The sequence below is a fragment of the Nanorana parkeri genome, unplaced genomic scaffold, assembly GCF_000935625.1.
Source record: "Nanorana parkeri isolate BGI_ZX_2015 unplaced genomic scaffold, ASM93562v1 scaffold2284, whole genome shotgun sequence".
In the NCBI taxonomy this organism is placed as follows: domain Eukaryota; kingdom Metazoa; phylum Chordata; class Amphibia; order Anura; family Dicroglossidae; genus Nanorana; species Nanorana parkeri.
In genome coordinates this window covers 75821-93555 of record NW_017308552.1, presented here as the reverse complement: position 1 = coordinate 93555, position 17735 = coordinate 75821, and the positions used below count along the sequence as shown (strand labels likewise).

Genomic DNA, 17735 nt, shown 5'->3' with positions numbered 1-17735 from the left:
CAGAGTACAGGCCAACTCGACTCCTGGCTACTTCCTATAAACAGCAAACAGGAAGGTCTGGGATCAAGCTATTAGATGAATACTTCAACTTATAACTGCAAGGAAAGACTGAATTGTTTTTGTATTAAATGTGCTTTTGGCTTTGTACACTTTCCTGGAAGTTAGAAATTGCAATAGGCAGTATTACTAGCCAAGAAAGGGAAAAGTTGCATAAATCATCCCAAGCAACATAATCTTTGGAAATCACTCCTAAATGTCTCTTACCAAGCAGAAGAGCTTCAACTGAACATATTACATAAGAAGACAAGCAAAAGGTAGAAAATTACAATGAAACCTATATTAATAATATAAAGACTGTTGAGCCAATTAAGCCTGTTGCTGAAATGCACTTTAGTTTATTTTGGGTAATCCAGCAGCATAAAGAACTCACCATGTAGAAGGGCCACATACAGGAAAACAAAATATTAAAGGAACACATTTTACTCATACAGACATGTAAGATCTGCAACTGCTTGTCTGTGGCTTGGCCATCAATTCAATTGGGTACATATGCTGTGAAGAAAAAATAGCCTTTTCTTTGGAAACAGATTGCATAATGACTACAAAGATTTCAAATTGCTTCTTGGAACACTTTGGGGATGCTTTCCAGCACTCATTATCTCTCAGGGGTTAACCCCTAAATTCTCCCATAATTGGAAGTAATTTTTGCATCAGATACTTTACGTGCAGATATTTTCCATGGTATTTTCATGTTATGCTTTGGCAGATAACAGCATTAAGTCTGCTTACACCATTGTGGGCCTGAAAGTAGATGGGACAAGCCAATACTGAAGAACTCTGAGTCCAGTCAGTAGCACATGTAGCACTAATTATACGTCTCACATACATCCAATGAAGCACATAGTGCCTGTTATTAACCATTAAACATTATTTCATAAATTTGATGCAAACCTGATATCTTTAGTATTCTAGTATTAACTGATCATTCAGTGGTGCACCTTCATTGCCATCGGCACAGGTACCCTGAACACAGAGTGATTACTTTGAAGAGAAACTGAACTCTAGAAACTGCTCTGCAAAAAGGGCACAGGGCTAATTGTATGTAATGCGCGAGGTCTGCCTACAGGTGATCTTTTCCTCACTCACTTACCATGCTTAGTTCTGCACTGTGTCCATGTCCGGGCCTCCAACAAAGATAACAGTGAGCAGCACAAAATTGATATCAGCAAATATCACTTCAAATATCCTAAATCTAGCAGTCACAGACAGCAGTGCGCCTTATACTTCACACTGCAGATATTCTGCTATTAGGATATAGGTTGAGGAGTACCTTGAAACACTTGCATACAAAGAAGTGTAATGCTTTTTTCAGGAGGCATTTAAGGCAAAAGTTAACGTTTTCAGGGTGCTCTAAACAATGTTATAAGGAATTTTTATAAATGTTCCTAATGACATGGCAAATCCTCTCGCCTCGAGTTCAGGTCCACTTTACCAGTTTATGCTTATTGGGAGCCTCAGTACCATGCCTATGCCCCAGGCATCAAACTCATAAGCACGGCAACCTGGCAGCCTTTTTAACCAAAGCAGCACTTGTGAAAGATCTCAGATCTTCTCCCCTACCCCTGTTAAAGACAACACAGTCAGTGACAGTACATCATGCACCTTCAGGCTTTGGTGTGGTTTATACCTCTTGATCGTATATAGTTCCAGTGCTGACTTGACAGTAAGTGTAATATTTTTATACACGTCTATTTTTCCTTTTATTGTTTAAATATATGGATCGCATTCTTATAAAAATAAAGGTGTGAAGATTGTTTCTGCCATTGCTTTAAATGATTTTCTAAATATGCCCAGCAATGGAATGTAATTATATCTGAGATATGGAATTTCATGTCTGGACACAATGAAGAGCCCCGGGTAATGAGGAGATAGCATCTTCAGTCAGCACAAAGTTATGCTAAATACACCGTTATGAGGGTGTGTATTTACAGGGAAATATTACATCTCTACAGCAGAAAGTTTTTACTCTTAGCACCTCTAATGTAAGTAGATCTATCTAAAAAGATAATGGGGTAAACATAAATATGCCTATTGAGTGAAGCAGTACAAAGAACAATGATCTTTCGTATAGTAACCAATTGTTACCTAAAACAAATCTTTTAAGCATACATAGTTACATGATTGATTTTTTATGGGTTACTGCACTTTGTACGCCTTCCTTGCCATTTACACTGCCATACTGTATGCATGTTAAAGTGAATCTGTTGGCTATAAAGAGGAACAGAAGCCATCTTGTATCATTTCATAATATTACATTTTTACTGAAATCTAATAAGGCCATTAGGGCTGGAGATACCATGTTAATGGTGAAGCAGTATGAGATTTCTAGATGTTCACAAAATCCCAGACAGATTTGTTTTGGACTATGTCCAACCTCACACGCTCACTATTTTTGCAAGTTTTGGCGAGTAGCACTCAATTGGTTTTAAAGGTGATCAGTAATTACTAGTAATTCACCAGTGGACCACCTTGGGAAACCTCTAAAAACTTAACTTTAGCACACAATAGGTAAACTGAGATGCCACTAACATCTGAATGCATGTTAAAACTTGAGAACACATGCTCTTGCATTACAGACATTTTAGGTCTTCTTACACCCAGAGGCTCTCTTCACTCTCATAAGAGACTGGCTCACAAATGGTCATAACCAGAAACAGACTGGTTTTCTCCCTGGGCTCAGGTATGCTCTATGATCACAAGAGATCACCAGGTATGTACAGTATGTGATTTAATACATCCCAATGCCTAGGTGACAGTCATATTAAGTGGCATTATAAAGGGTGCTGGTGCATCAGGAATCTTAAAGGGTTTCTAAACCCTCAATATTTTTGCATATATCTACTGCTCGCAAGCAGTAGATATATGCAAAACGTTTTTTAAAAAAAGAAAAAAACGCTTTAAAAGCGGTTTAAACTTACCGCTGTCTTCGCCGCGCGCTCCCGTCCGAAAATCCGAAACTGCTCAGGCGGCCTCAAAGCATCTTGGGGCGGGCGGATGCGCAGTTTGGAATTTCGTCCGGGAGACGAGGAGAGACGCAAGGTAAGTCTATGGATGCGTGCACCCGCATGCAGACACCGTGGGGCAGGAAGTGCCAGCAAGGACAGAGGAGTCAGTGCTGGATCGGAGAGACACGCAGCAGCGCTGGAGAGAAGGCTGAAAAGGACAGGAAAGAAGAAGAAGATCGGATTAAGAGACAACATTTAAGGTAAGTGTTTTACTTAACATTGGGGGGAGGGAAAAAAATATTTGACTTTAATGTCACTTTAATACTTTGTTTTAAATGCACAATAAAAATCAGAACCAAATGTTTTCAGTTATTAGGACTAGAGGGTGGACTGTTAACTGTTATCAACCAGATTCCACTTCTAATTTTCCAGGGCACCACAACTTGTATTTCCTATATTCCACTAATGTAAAACACTGAGTTATACAAAACATATTCACTTTTAACTATAAAATATAGTTATTTTTAATAAAAAATATTAAAGGTAATATAAAATATACATACATACACACACACACACACACACACATTTCTCGCTCCATAAGACGCACTCCCCCCCGTTCGGGCGCCGGGCGTGTAGTTTTTTTGTACATTTAGCCCTGCTCCTGACAAGCAGAGCTAAATGTACAGTGGGAGCATTTTTTTTCATGTGCATTAAATTCTCACAAACGTGTAGTGAATCTGCTACATGAGCTACTTTTGCACGTTTGTCACATGCATGCGTGTTTCACCCGTTGAAATAAATCGGTGACGTGCAGCAAACATTGGAAAAAGCACACACAAAAGAAGCAGGGGCGTCCCGAGGCTGGGGGACACCCCGCCGTGTCGTCATTGCGCATGCACGGCCATCTGATTGACACCTGCCGGCGGCCATCTTGGTGATGGGGACCGGCAGAGAGAGGAGGGGACGTTCACCCGGCGGGATGAGGTATGCCGCCGGTCCCCTCCTCTCTCCTTATAATGTCGGGCTCTCGGTCCATTACTTTTTAGAGGGGGTGACACCAAAATGACCGTCAGTCATTTTGGTGTCACCCCTGCAATGGTGTCACCCCCCCAAACAAGGCACACGTTTGCGGGACGCAAAGGTGTGAACAGGGACTTAAAGTTCTTTACTGCTTGCAAAGAAAATGTAAAAATATGTAACCCCAGCATGCAATAGGGAGGGTGGGAGATACTTATAATAGCCACAGGAGGTGTGGATTACTGGAAACTAAATCACTGATCTCACCATTATTAGATTTCATGAGAGACATAAAAAACCTGTTTAGCATTCATCACAAACGATATGATCGGTTTTAGGTGGATGGGCTCTGTAACATGAACAGCTATGTGTGTTTGTGCTGCAGATTCATTTTCATCCGTTTGTTTTAGGAAGCCAGGGGATTTCTTTTAAGCGGACATTTGTAACTTCCTGTTGTGTTTTGGTCATTAGACATACAGGCTGTTGACCGGACTGAAGACATTCAAGGAAACAGCCGGGCACTGGAATCCCACCGGTACAGAGCTATGATATTTGTATGAAAAGGCTGAAATTACCTTTTTTTCTTTGTGATGATCAGCACGTCATTGAAGAGGAAGAAGTAGACTTGCTGCTTTGTCGTTCTCTTGGAGAAAATGCCGGTGTCCTCTACATAGGATGTGAGCTCACCCCGCTTCATTAACCACCGCGAAGAAGACACCAATGGAAAGGGCTAAACAAGCAGAGTATACATTGTCAGTGGGGAGAAAAGAGGACTATATCATTGTAAATAAACATTACAAATTACATATAAAGAAGGTCATATCGGCTCATAAGAATGATGTCGCTCTCAGTTCATAGGCGAAAAGCATAGGGGATGCAGAAAATGCAACTGTCACTTGGGCTTGAATTTATTAGGGTCAAGCGAAACAGGGGCATCCCGAGGCTGGGTGTCACCTGGAGCGGAGACTGGGTAACACCCCGCCGTGACGTCATCGCACATGCGTGTGATGTTGCAGCGTGTGCACGATGACGTCATCGCGCATGCGCAGTCTTATTGACGCCTGCTGGTGGCCATCTTGGTGATGGACGCCGGCAGAGAGAGGAGGGGACGTTCACCTGGCAGGATGAGGTATCCCGCCGGTTCCCCTCCTCTCTCCTGACACTGTCGGGCTCTAGGCCCGTGACCGAGTGCCCGACTTTTCATAGGGGGCGACACCAAAATGACTGTCAGTCATTTTGGTGTCACCCCTCTAATGGTGGCACCCGGGTTTAGGCCGCACCCGGACAACCCCCTTGTGATGGCACTGAGCGTAAAGTGAACCTGGTGCCAGGCTATGGGCATTCAAATATTTACATATTCTTAAATGAATAGCTATTTTAAAAAATGCAGTGCTTCCCTGCAATACATGCACGTTTTTCTGGGTTGTATCCCTTTCAAAATCCTGCAAGTACAGCAAAATGTCTGTCGATCCGCAAGAAATACTCTCAACTCTTAAACTCTTTTTTGACAAAACATAGACTTTTTGGGGTCTCAGTGGTGTCAACCCTGCCCAGTATCTTTTGCTAAACTACTCAACTTTCAGATCTCTACAACATAAAAGGCTTTTCATTCTGTAGTCCAAGATAAGAACAGCAAAGACTAAAAAGACAATTTGTAACACAGGAAGTGTGCAAAGGAGACAGAACAGCTCTGAATTTCTGCGTCGATATAACGAAACGCTACCAATGGACTATTTAACAGACCAAAAGGGAGCAAACAGGAGCAGTTTATTGTTAAAGTAGAATTAAGCACTGAATCTTTTTAGCAAGCAGTAGATATTTTGCAAAAACAAAATAAAAAAGTGACCAAATAGGTTATTACTTACCTGTGTTCCCTGCAGCCTGTCTCCTACTCCGCTGCAGCAATGGTATGTCCCTTGCCGTGCTCACATGCTATCCTATATACAGTGTATAGAACATAACGGGCATGGCAAAGGACAGGGCTTTGAGCCGCTGCAGCAGGGAGAGGCCCCAGGGACCGGTGTAACAGCAAGCTGGCTCAGAGGATAAGGTGAGTATAATTTTGTTATTTTTGACCCTAGGCAAAAAAAACAAGCACTTAACCCTTGCAGTGTGGGGGTAGCCCCACTGAAAGTGTTAATAAAACAAAATTACCTGCAGTTCTTCTTTAATGGGGCTCACCACCATGTGTTACTCTAAATGTGACTCACAAACTGGTGTAAGGATAAAGCTGAACTCCAGGCACATCTGATTTAAATATGTTCTTTAGTAGCCACACAGAATAAAAATCAACTTTGTTTGCATCAAATACGTTTACAAACCCAGTTGGTACCTTGTAAAAGTAGTGATGCTGCACAGAGCTTTGGGCTCACTCATTACAGGCTGCCTGTAGAAAACTACAGGACTACAGTCACTTTGCACAAGTAGCGAGAGCACTACTGACTTAACACAGAAAGCTCCTGTACAGAGGTAAAGTTTCACAACAGATTACTGCACAGATGTGGAAGAAGTGCACAAAACACACCAAGGTTGAAATACGAACATACATGGCTCTTGTATTGAGACGCTATTTGCTTATCCCAGAGCTCACATTTTGTAGTGCTACAATATAAAACAGCAAGTCTAAATGTAATAGAAGAGTATGGGTCAGCATTATATGATTAAACAAAATCAGAACTTGATTACATACCCATTAAGGCTGCTCTGCTTTTTAATATGTCTTGTCATCATCTCACACTCATTTAATTATCAGTATTTAATATTTTAATGAAGGGTTAATGACTACAAAGAGTAAAATAATGGATCTCTTGGTTCTAAGCCAGACCATGGGACTGGTGGATGCCTGATCAAATGTCTTTACACCGTGCCAAGACACTGGAGGGCAATGCGCCAGCACTGCTAACTCCTTTCCTAAATGAAAGTCGACTGTTTCCTGTGAAGGGTCAATGCAGCGAGACAGTTTAGATGGAAAAAAGCAAGCAGGCTCAGCCAAATTAACCCATCCTCTGCCAAAATGGAATATAGGCTATATTTATCAACAGCCCTATAAGCCTTCAGTAAAATCAGCAAGATTATACAAAACGAAGGATGTTTTTGTTATATAATGGTGGTTCTGCCCCTGCTTTGCTAAAAGCTAGAAATTGAAAACTTCAAAAAGAACCAAGTGTTTCAATTTTTTCCCCTAATCTGAAATCCAAAGGAATGTCAAATATGACAATCTCTAGTGAGATACTGTACTGCTATGAGCATTCTGACTTTTCTATATGACAATACATATATCATGCTGATATCTACTGTATACTGGACTGGGTAATGTGTTAGGAACGAAAGGATGCCACATCGTTTGATGAAAATGAAAAATGATCAATCTACAGAGGGCTGAATTCAAAGACACCCCAAAAATCAAAGTGAACGAATGATGCAGCAGACTAGACCATTGTGCTGACATTTCATTGCAGCAACTCAAAATGGTACCCATTAGTTTGTATGGCCCCCAGGTGCTTGTAAGGATGCCTGACAACGTCGGGGCATGCTCCTAATGAGATGACAGATGGTGTTCTGGGGCATCTTCTCCCAGATCTCGACCAGGGCATCACTGAGCTCCTGAACAGACTGGGGTGCAACCTGGCGGCGTCTGATGGACCGAGACATAATGTCCCAGAGGTGTTCTATTGGATTCAGGTCAGGCGAGGGTGGGGCCATTCAATGGTATCAAGTCCTTCATCCTCAAGGAACTGGCTGTATACTCTCGCCACATGAGGCCGGGCATTGTTGTGCACCAGGAGGAACCCAGGACTCACTGCACCAGCTTTTGGTCTGACAATGGGTCCAAGGATTTCATCCCGATACCTAATGGCAGTCAGGGTGCCATTGTCTAGCCTGTAGAGGTCTGTGCGACCCTCCATGGATATCCCTCCCCAGACCATCACTGACCCAGCACCAAAACGGTCATGCTGAACGATGTTACTGGCAGTAGAATGTTCTCCATGGCTTCTCCAGACCCTTTCACGTCTGTCACATGTGCTCAGGGTGAACCTGCTCTCATCTGTGAAAAGCACAGAGCGCCAGTGGCGGACCTGCCAATTCTGGTGTTCAATGGCAAATGCCAATCAACCTCCACGGGGCTGGGCAGTGAGCACAGGGCCCACTAGAGGAAGTCGGGCCCTCAGGCCACCCTCATGAAGTCGGTTTCTGATTGTTTGGTCAGAGACATTCACACCAGTGGCCTGCTGGAGGTCATTTTATAGGGCTCTGGCAGTGCTCATCCTGTTCCTCCTTGCACAAAGGAGCAAATACTGGCTGATGGGTTAAAGAGAACTTTGGGGTCAGGTTTTTCCCCATAGTTCTCCTAAGGGTAACGGGAGGACACAAACTAGCGTCCTCACGTCACCCTACACTCAGTATACCGCGAGTATACTGAGATGCCGCAGCCGGGACGTATCCCGACATTGTCAAGATCCACCCAGCTGCGGCATTGACAGCTGGCTTTGCCTATCTAGAGGTAGAGCCAGCTGTGCCCGCCCCCTCCCTGTCCGTTCCGCCAGTCAGCGCTGGAGGATCGGAGCGGGGAGGGGGGAAATCCATGCAGGGAGCTGTGAGTGACAGTCACGGCTCTCTGCAGGGATAGATCGAGAAGTGAGCGAGCGGCACTATGTGTTCGCTCACTTCCCAATCTACTGAGCCAACCTGTGACAGTTTCATTGTCACAGGTCGGCTAGAACTATGAGGCTGAGTGATTTTCACTCGCCTCATAGTTCTCCTTTAGACCCCGTTCACATTGAGCGATTTATCGCGCGGTAATTCCCGTGATATCGCGGCAATTTACCGCACGATATCGCTCTCTAATGCTTCTCAATGGGGCAAAGGGTCCTGCTGTTGTGGGTCGTGTGTCGCTACAGCAGGACCCTTTTTGGAGCGGATTTAGCCGCGATTCAAGCTTGCTCAATGCAAGCATTTGCGCGATATCGCGCAAAATGCAAATCGCGCGATTTGCGAACCGCTCAATGTGAACGGGGCCTTAAGGGCCTTCTACGGCCCTGTCCAGGTCTCCTAGAGTAGCTGCCTGTGTCCTGGAATCTCCTCCATGCTCTTGAGACTGTGCTGGGAGACACAGCATACTTTCTGGCAATGGCACATATTGATGTGCCATCCTGGAGGAGTTGACATGCCTGTGCAACCTCTATAGGATCCAGGTATCGCTTCATGCTACCAGTAGTGACACCGACTCTAGCCAAATGCAAAACTTGATTACCAATGTAGAGGGGAGTTGCAAAACACTGCACTGTTAAATAAATGAAGGGGGGTTAACAGCACTGATACCAATGTGAGGAGTGGAAAGTTAGTACTTCCATGGACACAAATGCTGGGAATTATTATTGTGTCTACAGACATTGATGCTGGGAGTTGGTGCACTGATACCAATGTTGGGGGTTATTATTGCATCCACTGAGTCCAGTGCTGGGGTTTTTTGAATGCATCTACCAATGCCAATGCTGGGGGTTATTACTAACAGCCCTGACAACAGTGTGTGTGTCCACCAATGCCTATGGTGGAGATTATAAATACATCCACCAATGCCAATGGTGGGGGTTATTACTGCATTCACCGATGTTATTGGTGGGGGTTATTGACAAGAATGCTGGGGGTTTTTATTGTGGCCACTTACATCAATGATAACTTCAACGTTTTCCTCAGAAATTTTCAGCCAATGAGATGTGTTACAACAGTTCATGCATTTTAAACAGGCCACTTAACTCAACATGACAACATGCATGCTATTTTGCAGCCCTCTGGAAGTGTCAGGAACTCTACTTGAGGCTCTCTATAGTTTATCAGATGACCATCACCGATATACACAGACAGTGCAAGACCTCCTGTGAACCTGAGGCCCATAGTAGTCACATGGTCTGCAATGACTACATTTACAACCTTGTCCTAAGATCAGCCCAGCTGTTTATACCAACTCAGTTCTTAGTTTTTCTTTAACCTGGAGTGCAGAAAAGGCCCCTTTCCTTATGTATTCAAATGAAAAGAATATTGTCATTGTTATAACAGATTGTTCACCATGTTGGATGATCTTTGCCACAACCTTCAACCTCCATATTAATGCCACCATGTTCCAGAAATCACCCATTAATTACTAGTGATATTGATTGAGTTAATTCCTAGGCAAAATCAGAATCATCTATCTTAAAAAAAACAGCCACAACCAAAGCTAACAACGTGTAGTCTTAAAGTGTCAACACTGGCACCTTGTCTCTATAGAGAACATGTGACAATGCAATCACAGGAGCCATAACATTTCTTTCAAACCTGTAATGCAGACAGCAAGACTACCTTTTCAAATATGAAAATTTACATAATTACTCGAGGTAGGAATAGGTTTTCTGAATGATCATCCAAACTTGTTGATTGCTGTTCTCTACCTCGCATGTTATAATAACAGATTGCATTCCAAAAGACTTAACATGATGCATTCTCCTAGACATTTTATATTTAACTGGCTCCTCAGGGCCATGTAAATTGTTTTCACTCCGGAAAAAACGTAAACAATAGGAGTATAGTCACACTGTTCCTTGCATTTGGCAACGCTGCCTAAGGAAGGTAGGAAATAGCTACGCTGAGTAAGGACGTGGCAGATCTTCCTTCAGGTTCAACACTACGTGACATGTAATTAAGGAGAGTTCTGTAATAGGAGAAAGAATGACTAACGAGTTAGTCTACAAAAAGTAGCAAACAACAGCATATGCCTGCCAGATCCCAGTCATTCTCAGGTCATTGACTTTTAGAATCTAAACACCTTATCATATATGTGATGTGATGTGATGTGTGTGTGTGTGTGTGTGTGTGTGTGTGTGTGTGTATGTGTGTATGTGTGTATATAATATATATATATATATATATATATCTTTATTGCAATCTGTGGCCCCATGGTGAGATTTCCTCTTACTTCCTGCCCCTGTAACAGCAGGGCAAGAAATGGGGGAGCAGTTATCAATAAGGCAAGAAGACACAAGCAGTAATAATAACCTTATAGAGGTTCTAACCCTTCTGCATTGTATTGGGAACAAAATTGCTTTATTGCAGTCTTTGTTCCCACTAGAGAGTTGCCCCCAGTGGGGACACAGACCAAAAATGAAAACCTAAGGAGGTCTCTTCCATACAGTTTTTAAACTATAAAAACATTTTGACTGGAGTAAATGTCTCAAACTGTGGGTTATTGCTATATCAATAATCTTATTATTAAGGTATAAGGCTCAAACTACAACTAGTATTAGAATTCACAGAGCAACAGTCTTGACTAGGTAGGTTAATTCAATGTTCTAGAGTGCCGTCTATAAACAGCTTGTAGAAAATATGCATGGGCAGCCAGTGTGCCTTTTGAAAGCCTGTAATTGAGCTGACATTAGGCAGCACAGATCAAAGGCAAAATGTGCAGAGCCAATCAAAGTGGCTCTGTACCTTGTGATCACTGTAAACCAATCACAGCGATCACAAGGGTAAACACTGCTAGTGTTTATAAGTTACACTGACAATCAAAGAATGTGGGATAGTTTGTTTTAAAAGTGGGGGAGTTTAAAGCGCCACTAACCACTAATCATGCAGAGAATGAAAATGTCACTGACTACCAATGATGGAGATGGGGGGGGGGGATTTTATTGCTACTACTTGGCTTTAGTGAGCGACTTTTAAAAGGAGAACAATGGGGTAAGTGTTTTTCCTCATAGTTCTCCTAAGGGTCACGGGAGGACATATACTAACCTCCTCCCATGACCCGAAGCTCAGTATATCGCAAACTAAAGCTCGCGGTATACTGAGACCGCCGCAGCCAGGACAGATCCCGACATTACTGTCGAGATCCACCCAGCTGCGTGAGAGACAGCTGGCTCTGCCTATCTAGAGGCAGAGCCAGCTGTACCCGCCCCCTCCCCCATCCTTTCCGCCAGTCGGCGCAGGAGGATCGGAGCGGAGAGGGGGGAATCCCTGCATGGAGCCGTGAGTGACATTCACGGCTCTCTGCAGGGAGATGATCGAAAAGTGAGCGAGCGACGTTATGTGTTCGGTCACTTCCCGATCTATTGAGCCAGCCTGTGACAGTTTCATTGTCACACGTCGGCTCGAAAATAACTCACCTCATAAATCTCCTTTAAGGTCTAAGTGCACTTTAACTACCTCAATACCAGCATGTTTCCTTATTTCCAAAAAGTGTCTATTTTCCAAAAAGTCCACAATAGAAGTCACCAGCACTCGATGATGTGTGCAAGAAGTAAAGCACTTTTTTATTAAATCGTCACATGCGTCAAACAGCCAACGTTTCGGGGCCATGCAGGGTCCCTTCTTCTGGGCGTTATAGTGACAACATTTTGTCAATCAGCAGAGGAGGACCTGAAGGAGAACTTGTGAATTGAAATAGCCAATAGCAGCTTAGCTACTGCCGTCCGTTGTTTGTTTGATTGTTTTTTTTTTTTGTCAAGCTGTCAAGATTTTAAAAAACAAACAAACAGATAGCATAGTACACCTTTCCTGGATAAAATGTTTCTCTCCCAGGCGTCAGGGGGCCACTATCTTATAGCGGGAGTCTCTCAGAAAGTCTGGGAGAGTTGAGATGTCAGTATTTAATGTGGACTCAAGCAGCAAGGCCTCATTTCCATAGTTCCATGCTCTTTGCTTGCCTGCCTTGGAGTTTTGGGTACTACCACCCTTTTATGCTGTTACGGAAAAATGTGCTTTGCCAAATCAGCTCAGAAACACTCTTCCTGGTACATTCTCCACAATATAAAATATATTATTTTAAATCCGCCAGAGAGAATGACACCTTCCTTGTAATGGCTGCAGCATCTCTGCTAACCCGTTAACTCAAGCAAGGAGATCCTGTTTGGTGATGTAACCCTTCACCAGCTGTCAAACTAAAATGTCAGTTTTAGGTGGGCTGGTGCTTTAAACATTTCACAATACAGCTGTTTAGTGCTCCTAAGTAAGAGGTAACAAATTTGTGTTAGTGAAAGTGAAGACAGATGAAGTCAAAATAACAAGAAACATCCCAGGTAATTTGCAGAAATAATGAGTGTGTAAAACGGGAACGTTTGGTTTGCTTTGAAAGCTTTCCTGAAATACAAACAATGGTTCTAAACTTAGAAGTGAAAACAAATGTAGTGATCAGTGTGGAAATGTGCAATGACACCTTCACATTCCTTCAGTCCTCAAGAGCCCTGAGAGATTTGCACAAAAATGTTTCCATCAAATATTTACATTGTGCTGGTAAGTTGTAGATGATCGAAATGCTTTGTCATATACATTCTATTTTTGAAATTTAAATTGGCTGTTGAGATCAAACTGGATGACTTTCTCTGAGGGAGCTTTATCAGTTCTATTGCACATCATGACAGTGCAAAACAGGAGTGGCGAGACATATTCACTTTAAATCACACTTTGATATATACTTTCTTACTCTGATTGCTGAAAGTAGCCAACATAAACGTGACCCTGATGAATTCTTAGGTGCGCACATGTTTTAAAGCAGACCTAAAGTCGAAACTTTAGTTTTTTTCCAAGCCACTCTCACCATTTCTATCCTAACACTAAATTTGCCACAAAGAAAGTTTTTACACTAACCTAACACCTGCCAAGACTCAGTTACAAGTCATGGCTGTAGATGTGGGCTGGGGAGCAGAGGCGGCCAGGGGGCAGTGTGGCAATTGCCCCCCCGGGCCTTCATGATAAATCTTAACAAAGCCCACCACCATGAGCTCTCAGCTGCCCATGGTGACTGCCCAGTTCACAGTTCAGGCCCTTCAGCAGCCACCTGCATATTCCCGTACCCAATTAAGCTGCTTTATACTGGGAGGGAGATTGCAGCACCTGCAGAGAAAGGAAAGCACAGCAAGGCTGCTGGGGGCTTCACCTCATTACATGCAGGCAACATCGCTGACACCCCCCCACCCCCATCGAGAGAGATCAGTTCAACTGTGTGCACTGAAAGTGCCTGTTCTTCCTGTGTTGCACCACTGACCTCTGCACTCTGTGTTTCTTAGTACTGACCTCTGCACTATAGGGGGGAGTTATGAAACCTGCAGCGGACAGAATCTGAGGAAATTGTACATAGCAACCACTCAGTTTCTGTCTTCAGTTTCTTCAATTAAGCTTTGAAAATGAAAGAGTTGATTGGTTGCTATGAGCAAGTGCTCCAGATTCCGTCTACGCCATTTTAAAAAAAAATCCCCTCCATGCGTGACCTCTGCACTCTGCATTACAAACGCCTCACATAAGAGGCAAAAGGGGAGCAGAGCACAACTGGGTGTGTTGCTACACACTATTTTTTGCCAATTACAAGGGCCTTCAAACTAAGGATGCAATGATACAGATACCAGTATCGCTGCTCCGATACCAACAACCGGTGCCACCACTAATTTTTGTATTGCTGGGATTTTTAGTCCTCTATAGCTGGTGCCATTCTGCATTGCTGTATAATGTATTGCTAGGATTTGTTGCGCTCTATCACTATTGTTATTATCCTGCATTGTTGTATATTGTATTGCTGGGATTTGTAGTCCTCTATAGCTGGTGCCATTCTGCATTCCTATATAATGTACTGCTTAGATTTGTAGTCCTCTATAGCTGGTGGTAGTCTGCATTGCTATATAATGTATTGCTGAGATTTGTGCTACAGCTTGGAGTCAGTGGAAGAACTGCCAGGGTCGCAGCGTTTGTGCATGCACGCAGCAGTGATGAGGCCCATAAAATGTATCGACCTCGCCACTTCCAGGTGTGAATGCGCAAGAAAGGGTGTCAGGAAAACAGCTGATTCGGATTATGCAGCCACAACAGAAGTTACATGGTCAAGGAATTTTATGGGGTGGAGAAAAATTATAGAACACAGGCTTTGATGCCGGAACTGTCTGGGGAGCCCAGCGGGAGGCGAGGTAAATCCCCCAGACAGCCACACCTGCAGGGGAGCCACATGTTAACTCTGCACCATCAGTCAGCGGCTCTGCATTTTTTTTGGCATGCAAGGGTTTTCTTGGAGGGTATTTTAATTTTTGGTACATAAACTGTGAAAAAGGTTGCAAGTTCAATGCTAAAATGATTGTACATCTTTGCATAACTAATGCACAATCCTTTATTAGTAGTGTTCACATTGCATTTGAAGCGGGACCAAGAAAATAATATGTTTATATCTAAAGTGGCACTTAAAAAGCAAATAATGACAGTACCTTTATTTTAAACTCTAGCTGAGAATTAATTGTCACCATCATTTCCATCCTCTCCATTTTCCGTGCTCCTTCATTACACAGACGAACCAACTAAAATTAAAGATAATAGGTAATGTTAATTAAAAAAAAAAAGGAGAGAAAGAAAACATACATTGTTGTTGCTCAAATGTGAATGTCAAAAAAGAGCATCCACTAAGGCAGGGGTAGGCAACCTCGGCACTCCAGCTGTTGTGGAACTACAAGTCCAAGGAGTCACTGCAGGACTCTGCTAGCCACAGGCATGACCCCCAGAGTAAGAAGCATGGTGGGATTTGTAGGCTCAACACAGCTGGAGTGCCGAGGTTGCCTACCCCTGCACTAAGGTATAGGTTTCTAAACTTGATCAAGCACAGGACAATCTGATTGTACAATCTCCTTTAATTTTTAAGAACCGTACAGTGCTTGCAATATATAAAAGAAAGTGTACAATAAGAATGCAATAAGGCTAAATTAAAGTTACTCTAAACTCAGGAGTTAAACCTAAAAATGCATTCAAGCACCCTAACTATTAAAGGAGAACTATGAGGTGAGTGCTTTTCACTCACCTCATTGTTCTAGCTGACCTGTGACAATGAGACTGTCACAGGTCGGCTTAGTAGATCGGGAGGTGAGCGAACACATACCGGCTTTTGCTCACCTCTTGATCCTGTCACGGCTCTCTGCCGTGACATGGGAGGGGCTGGTTTCCCCCCCGCTCCGATCCGCCAGCGCTGACTGCCGGAACGGACGGGGGAGGGGCGGGTACAGCTGGCTCTGCCTTTAGATAGGCACAGCCAGCTGTCAGTCACGCAGCTGGGTGGATCCAGACATAATTGTCGGGATCCGCTTCAGCTGCGGCGTCTCAGTATACCGCGAGCTGGGTGGATCTTGACAGTAATGTCGGGATACGTCCTGGCTGCGGCATCTCAGTATACCGTGAGCTACTCGCGGTATACTGAACCTAGGGTGACGGGAGGACGCTAGTTTGTGTCCTCCCGTTACCCTAAAGAGAACTATGGGGAAAAGCCTTAACCCCATAGTTCTCCTTTAACAAAAATGTAGCTGATTTGTTTATAAGTCAGCTGTAGATTCTCAAATCTCAGAATTGGTGCTGACACTGTCCTTCCTTCTGGAGGGGGGCTACTTTTGTTCCCCATGGTCCCTGTGTGTTGTAAAGTAGCCACCACTCCAAACTCACTCCCATGATGGACTACAATCTCAATACAAATTAGTAAACTAAATGTGAGATTGTAGTCCATCACAGGAGTTTGTGTATATTTATATATGAGAACATGTTTGTTTACTTATGTGTATGCATTTATATACATTATAGGTAGGTATAGAACCGTTATTCCCATATATGAGCATTAGCGCGGTGCACACTATTTGCGTTATATTTGATAAAGATAAAAAGTACAAAAATATAGACTTCAATTTTAAATGTTTGTTGGAGAGTTGTTGGAGAGTTAATGCTCTCATGTGTCCTTGATATGGCCACTAGATATTTGTGGTTTGTTTTGGAAAGATTCGTTATTCAGACGAATTGTCAGAAATTCGAACATTCGGATGCATATGAATTTCCGAATGACAGAAAAAACTAATGCAAACAAATACAAATTTCCAATAGAGAACATTTCACACGCATACAAATTTCTTTTCTGAATTAAGTTTTATTGTGTTAAAGGAGAACTATGAGGTGAGTGAAAATCACTCATCCTCATAGTTCGAGCCGACGTGTGACAATAAAACTGTCACACATCGGCTCAATAGATTGGGAAGTTAGCGAACACATACCGTCGCTCGCTCACTTTTCGATCATCTCCCAGCAGAGAGTGGTCACTGTCAGTCACAGCTCCCTGCAGGGATTCCCCCCTCCCCACTCTGATCCTCCAGCGCTGACTGGAGGAACGGATGGGGGAGGGGGCGGGTACAGCTGGCTCTGCCTCTAGACAGGTAGAGCCAGCGGTCACTCACGCAGCTGGGTGGATTTCCACAGTAATGTCGGGATCTGTCCCGGCTGCGGCGGTCTCAGTATACCGCGATTTGTAGCTCGCAATATACTGAGCTTCGGGTCACTGGAGGACGCTATTATATGTCCTCCCGTTACCCTTAAGAGATCTATGGAGAAAAACGATTACCCAATAGTTCTCTTTTAAATTTGCTTAGTCTGAATTCTAGTACAGAGAAGATGCACACCTAGGTATAACAAATACTGGTTATATAATACTTTGAAATGCTGCCATATATTTGTTTAGTGTTGAGTTCCATATTCATACCAGCAATGCTATACAGGAAAATGTATTAAATTGATATGTATTCTGTAGAAGTAACAGACATTTTTACAGGCCACAGAAGAAGAAAAAAAGCATGAGGGTCTCCCTCAATTGATACTAGACCCTTTAGGTCTGGTAGGAATGCTTGGCAAGACCACCTGCCCTGAACTCCACCCCCCCCCCCCCCCCCCCGGGGTGAAAAAAAAAAA

General features: G+C 43.3%; 1 protein-coding gene across 1 annotated transcript in view; it reads right to left on the bottom strand.

Annotated features, from left to right (window-relative positions):
• The window catches only part of LOC108801297 (rho guanine nucleotide exchange factor 26-like), a gene marked incomplete at its 5' end in the record, with an annotated part of 121517 nt that overhangs the window by 29521 nt on the left and 74261 nt on the right, over nucleotides 1-17735 (bottom strand). The window contains 2 exons of the mRNA XM_018573232.1: nucleotides 4601-4755; nucleotides 15236-15325. Coding sequence (XP_018428734.1) covers nucleotides 4601-4755; nucleotides 15236-15325 — 245 coding nt within the window. The remainder of the gene's footprint in view (nucleotides 1-4600; nucleotides 4756-15235; nucleotides 15326-17735) is intronic.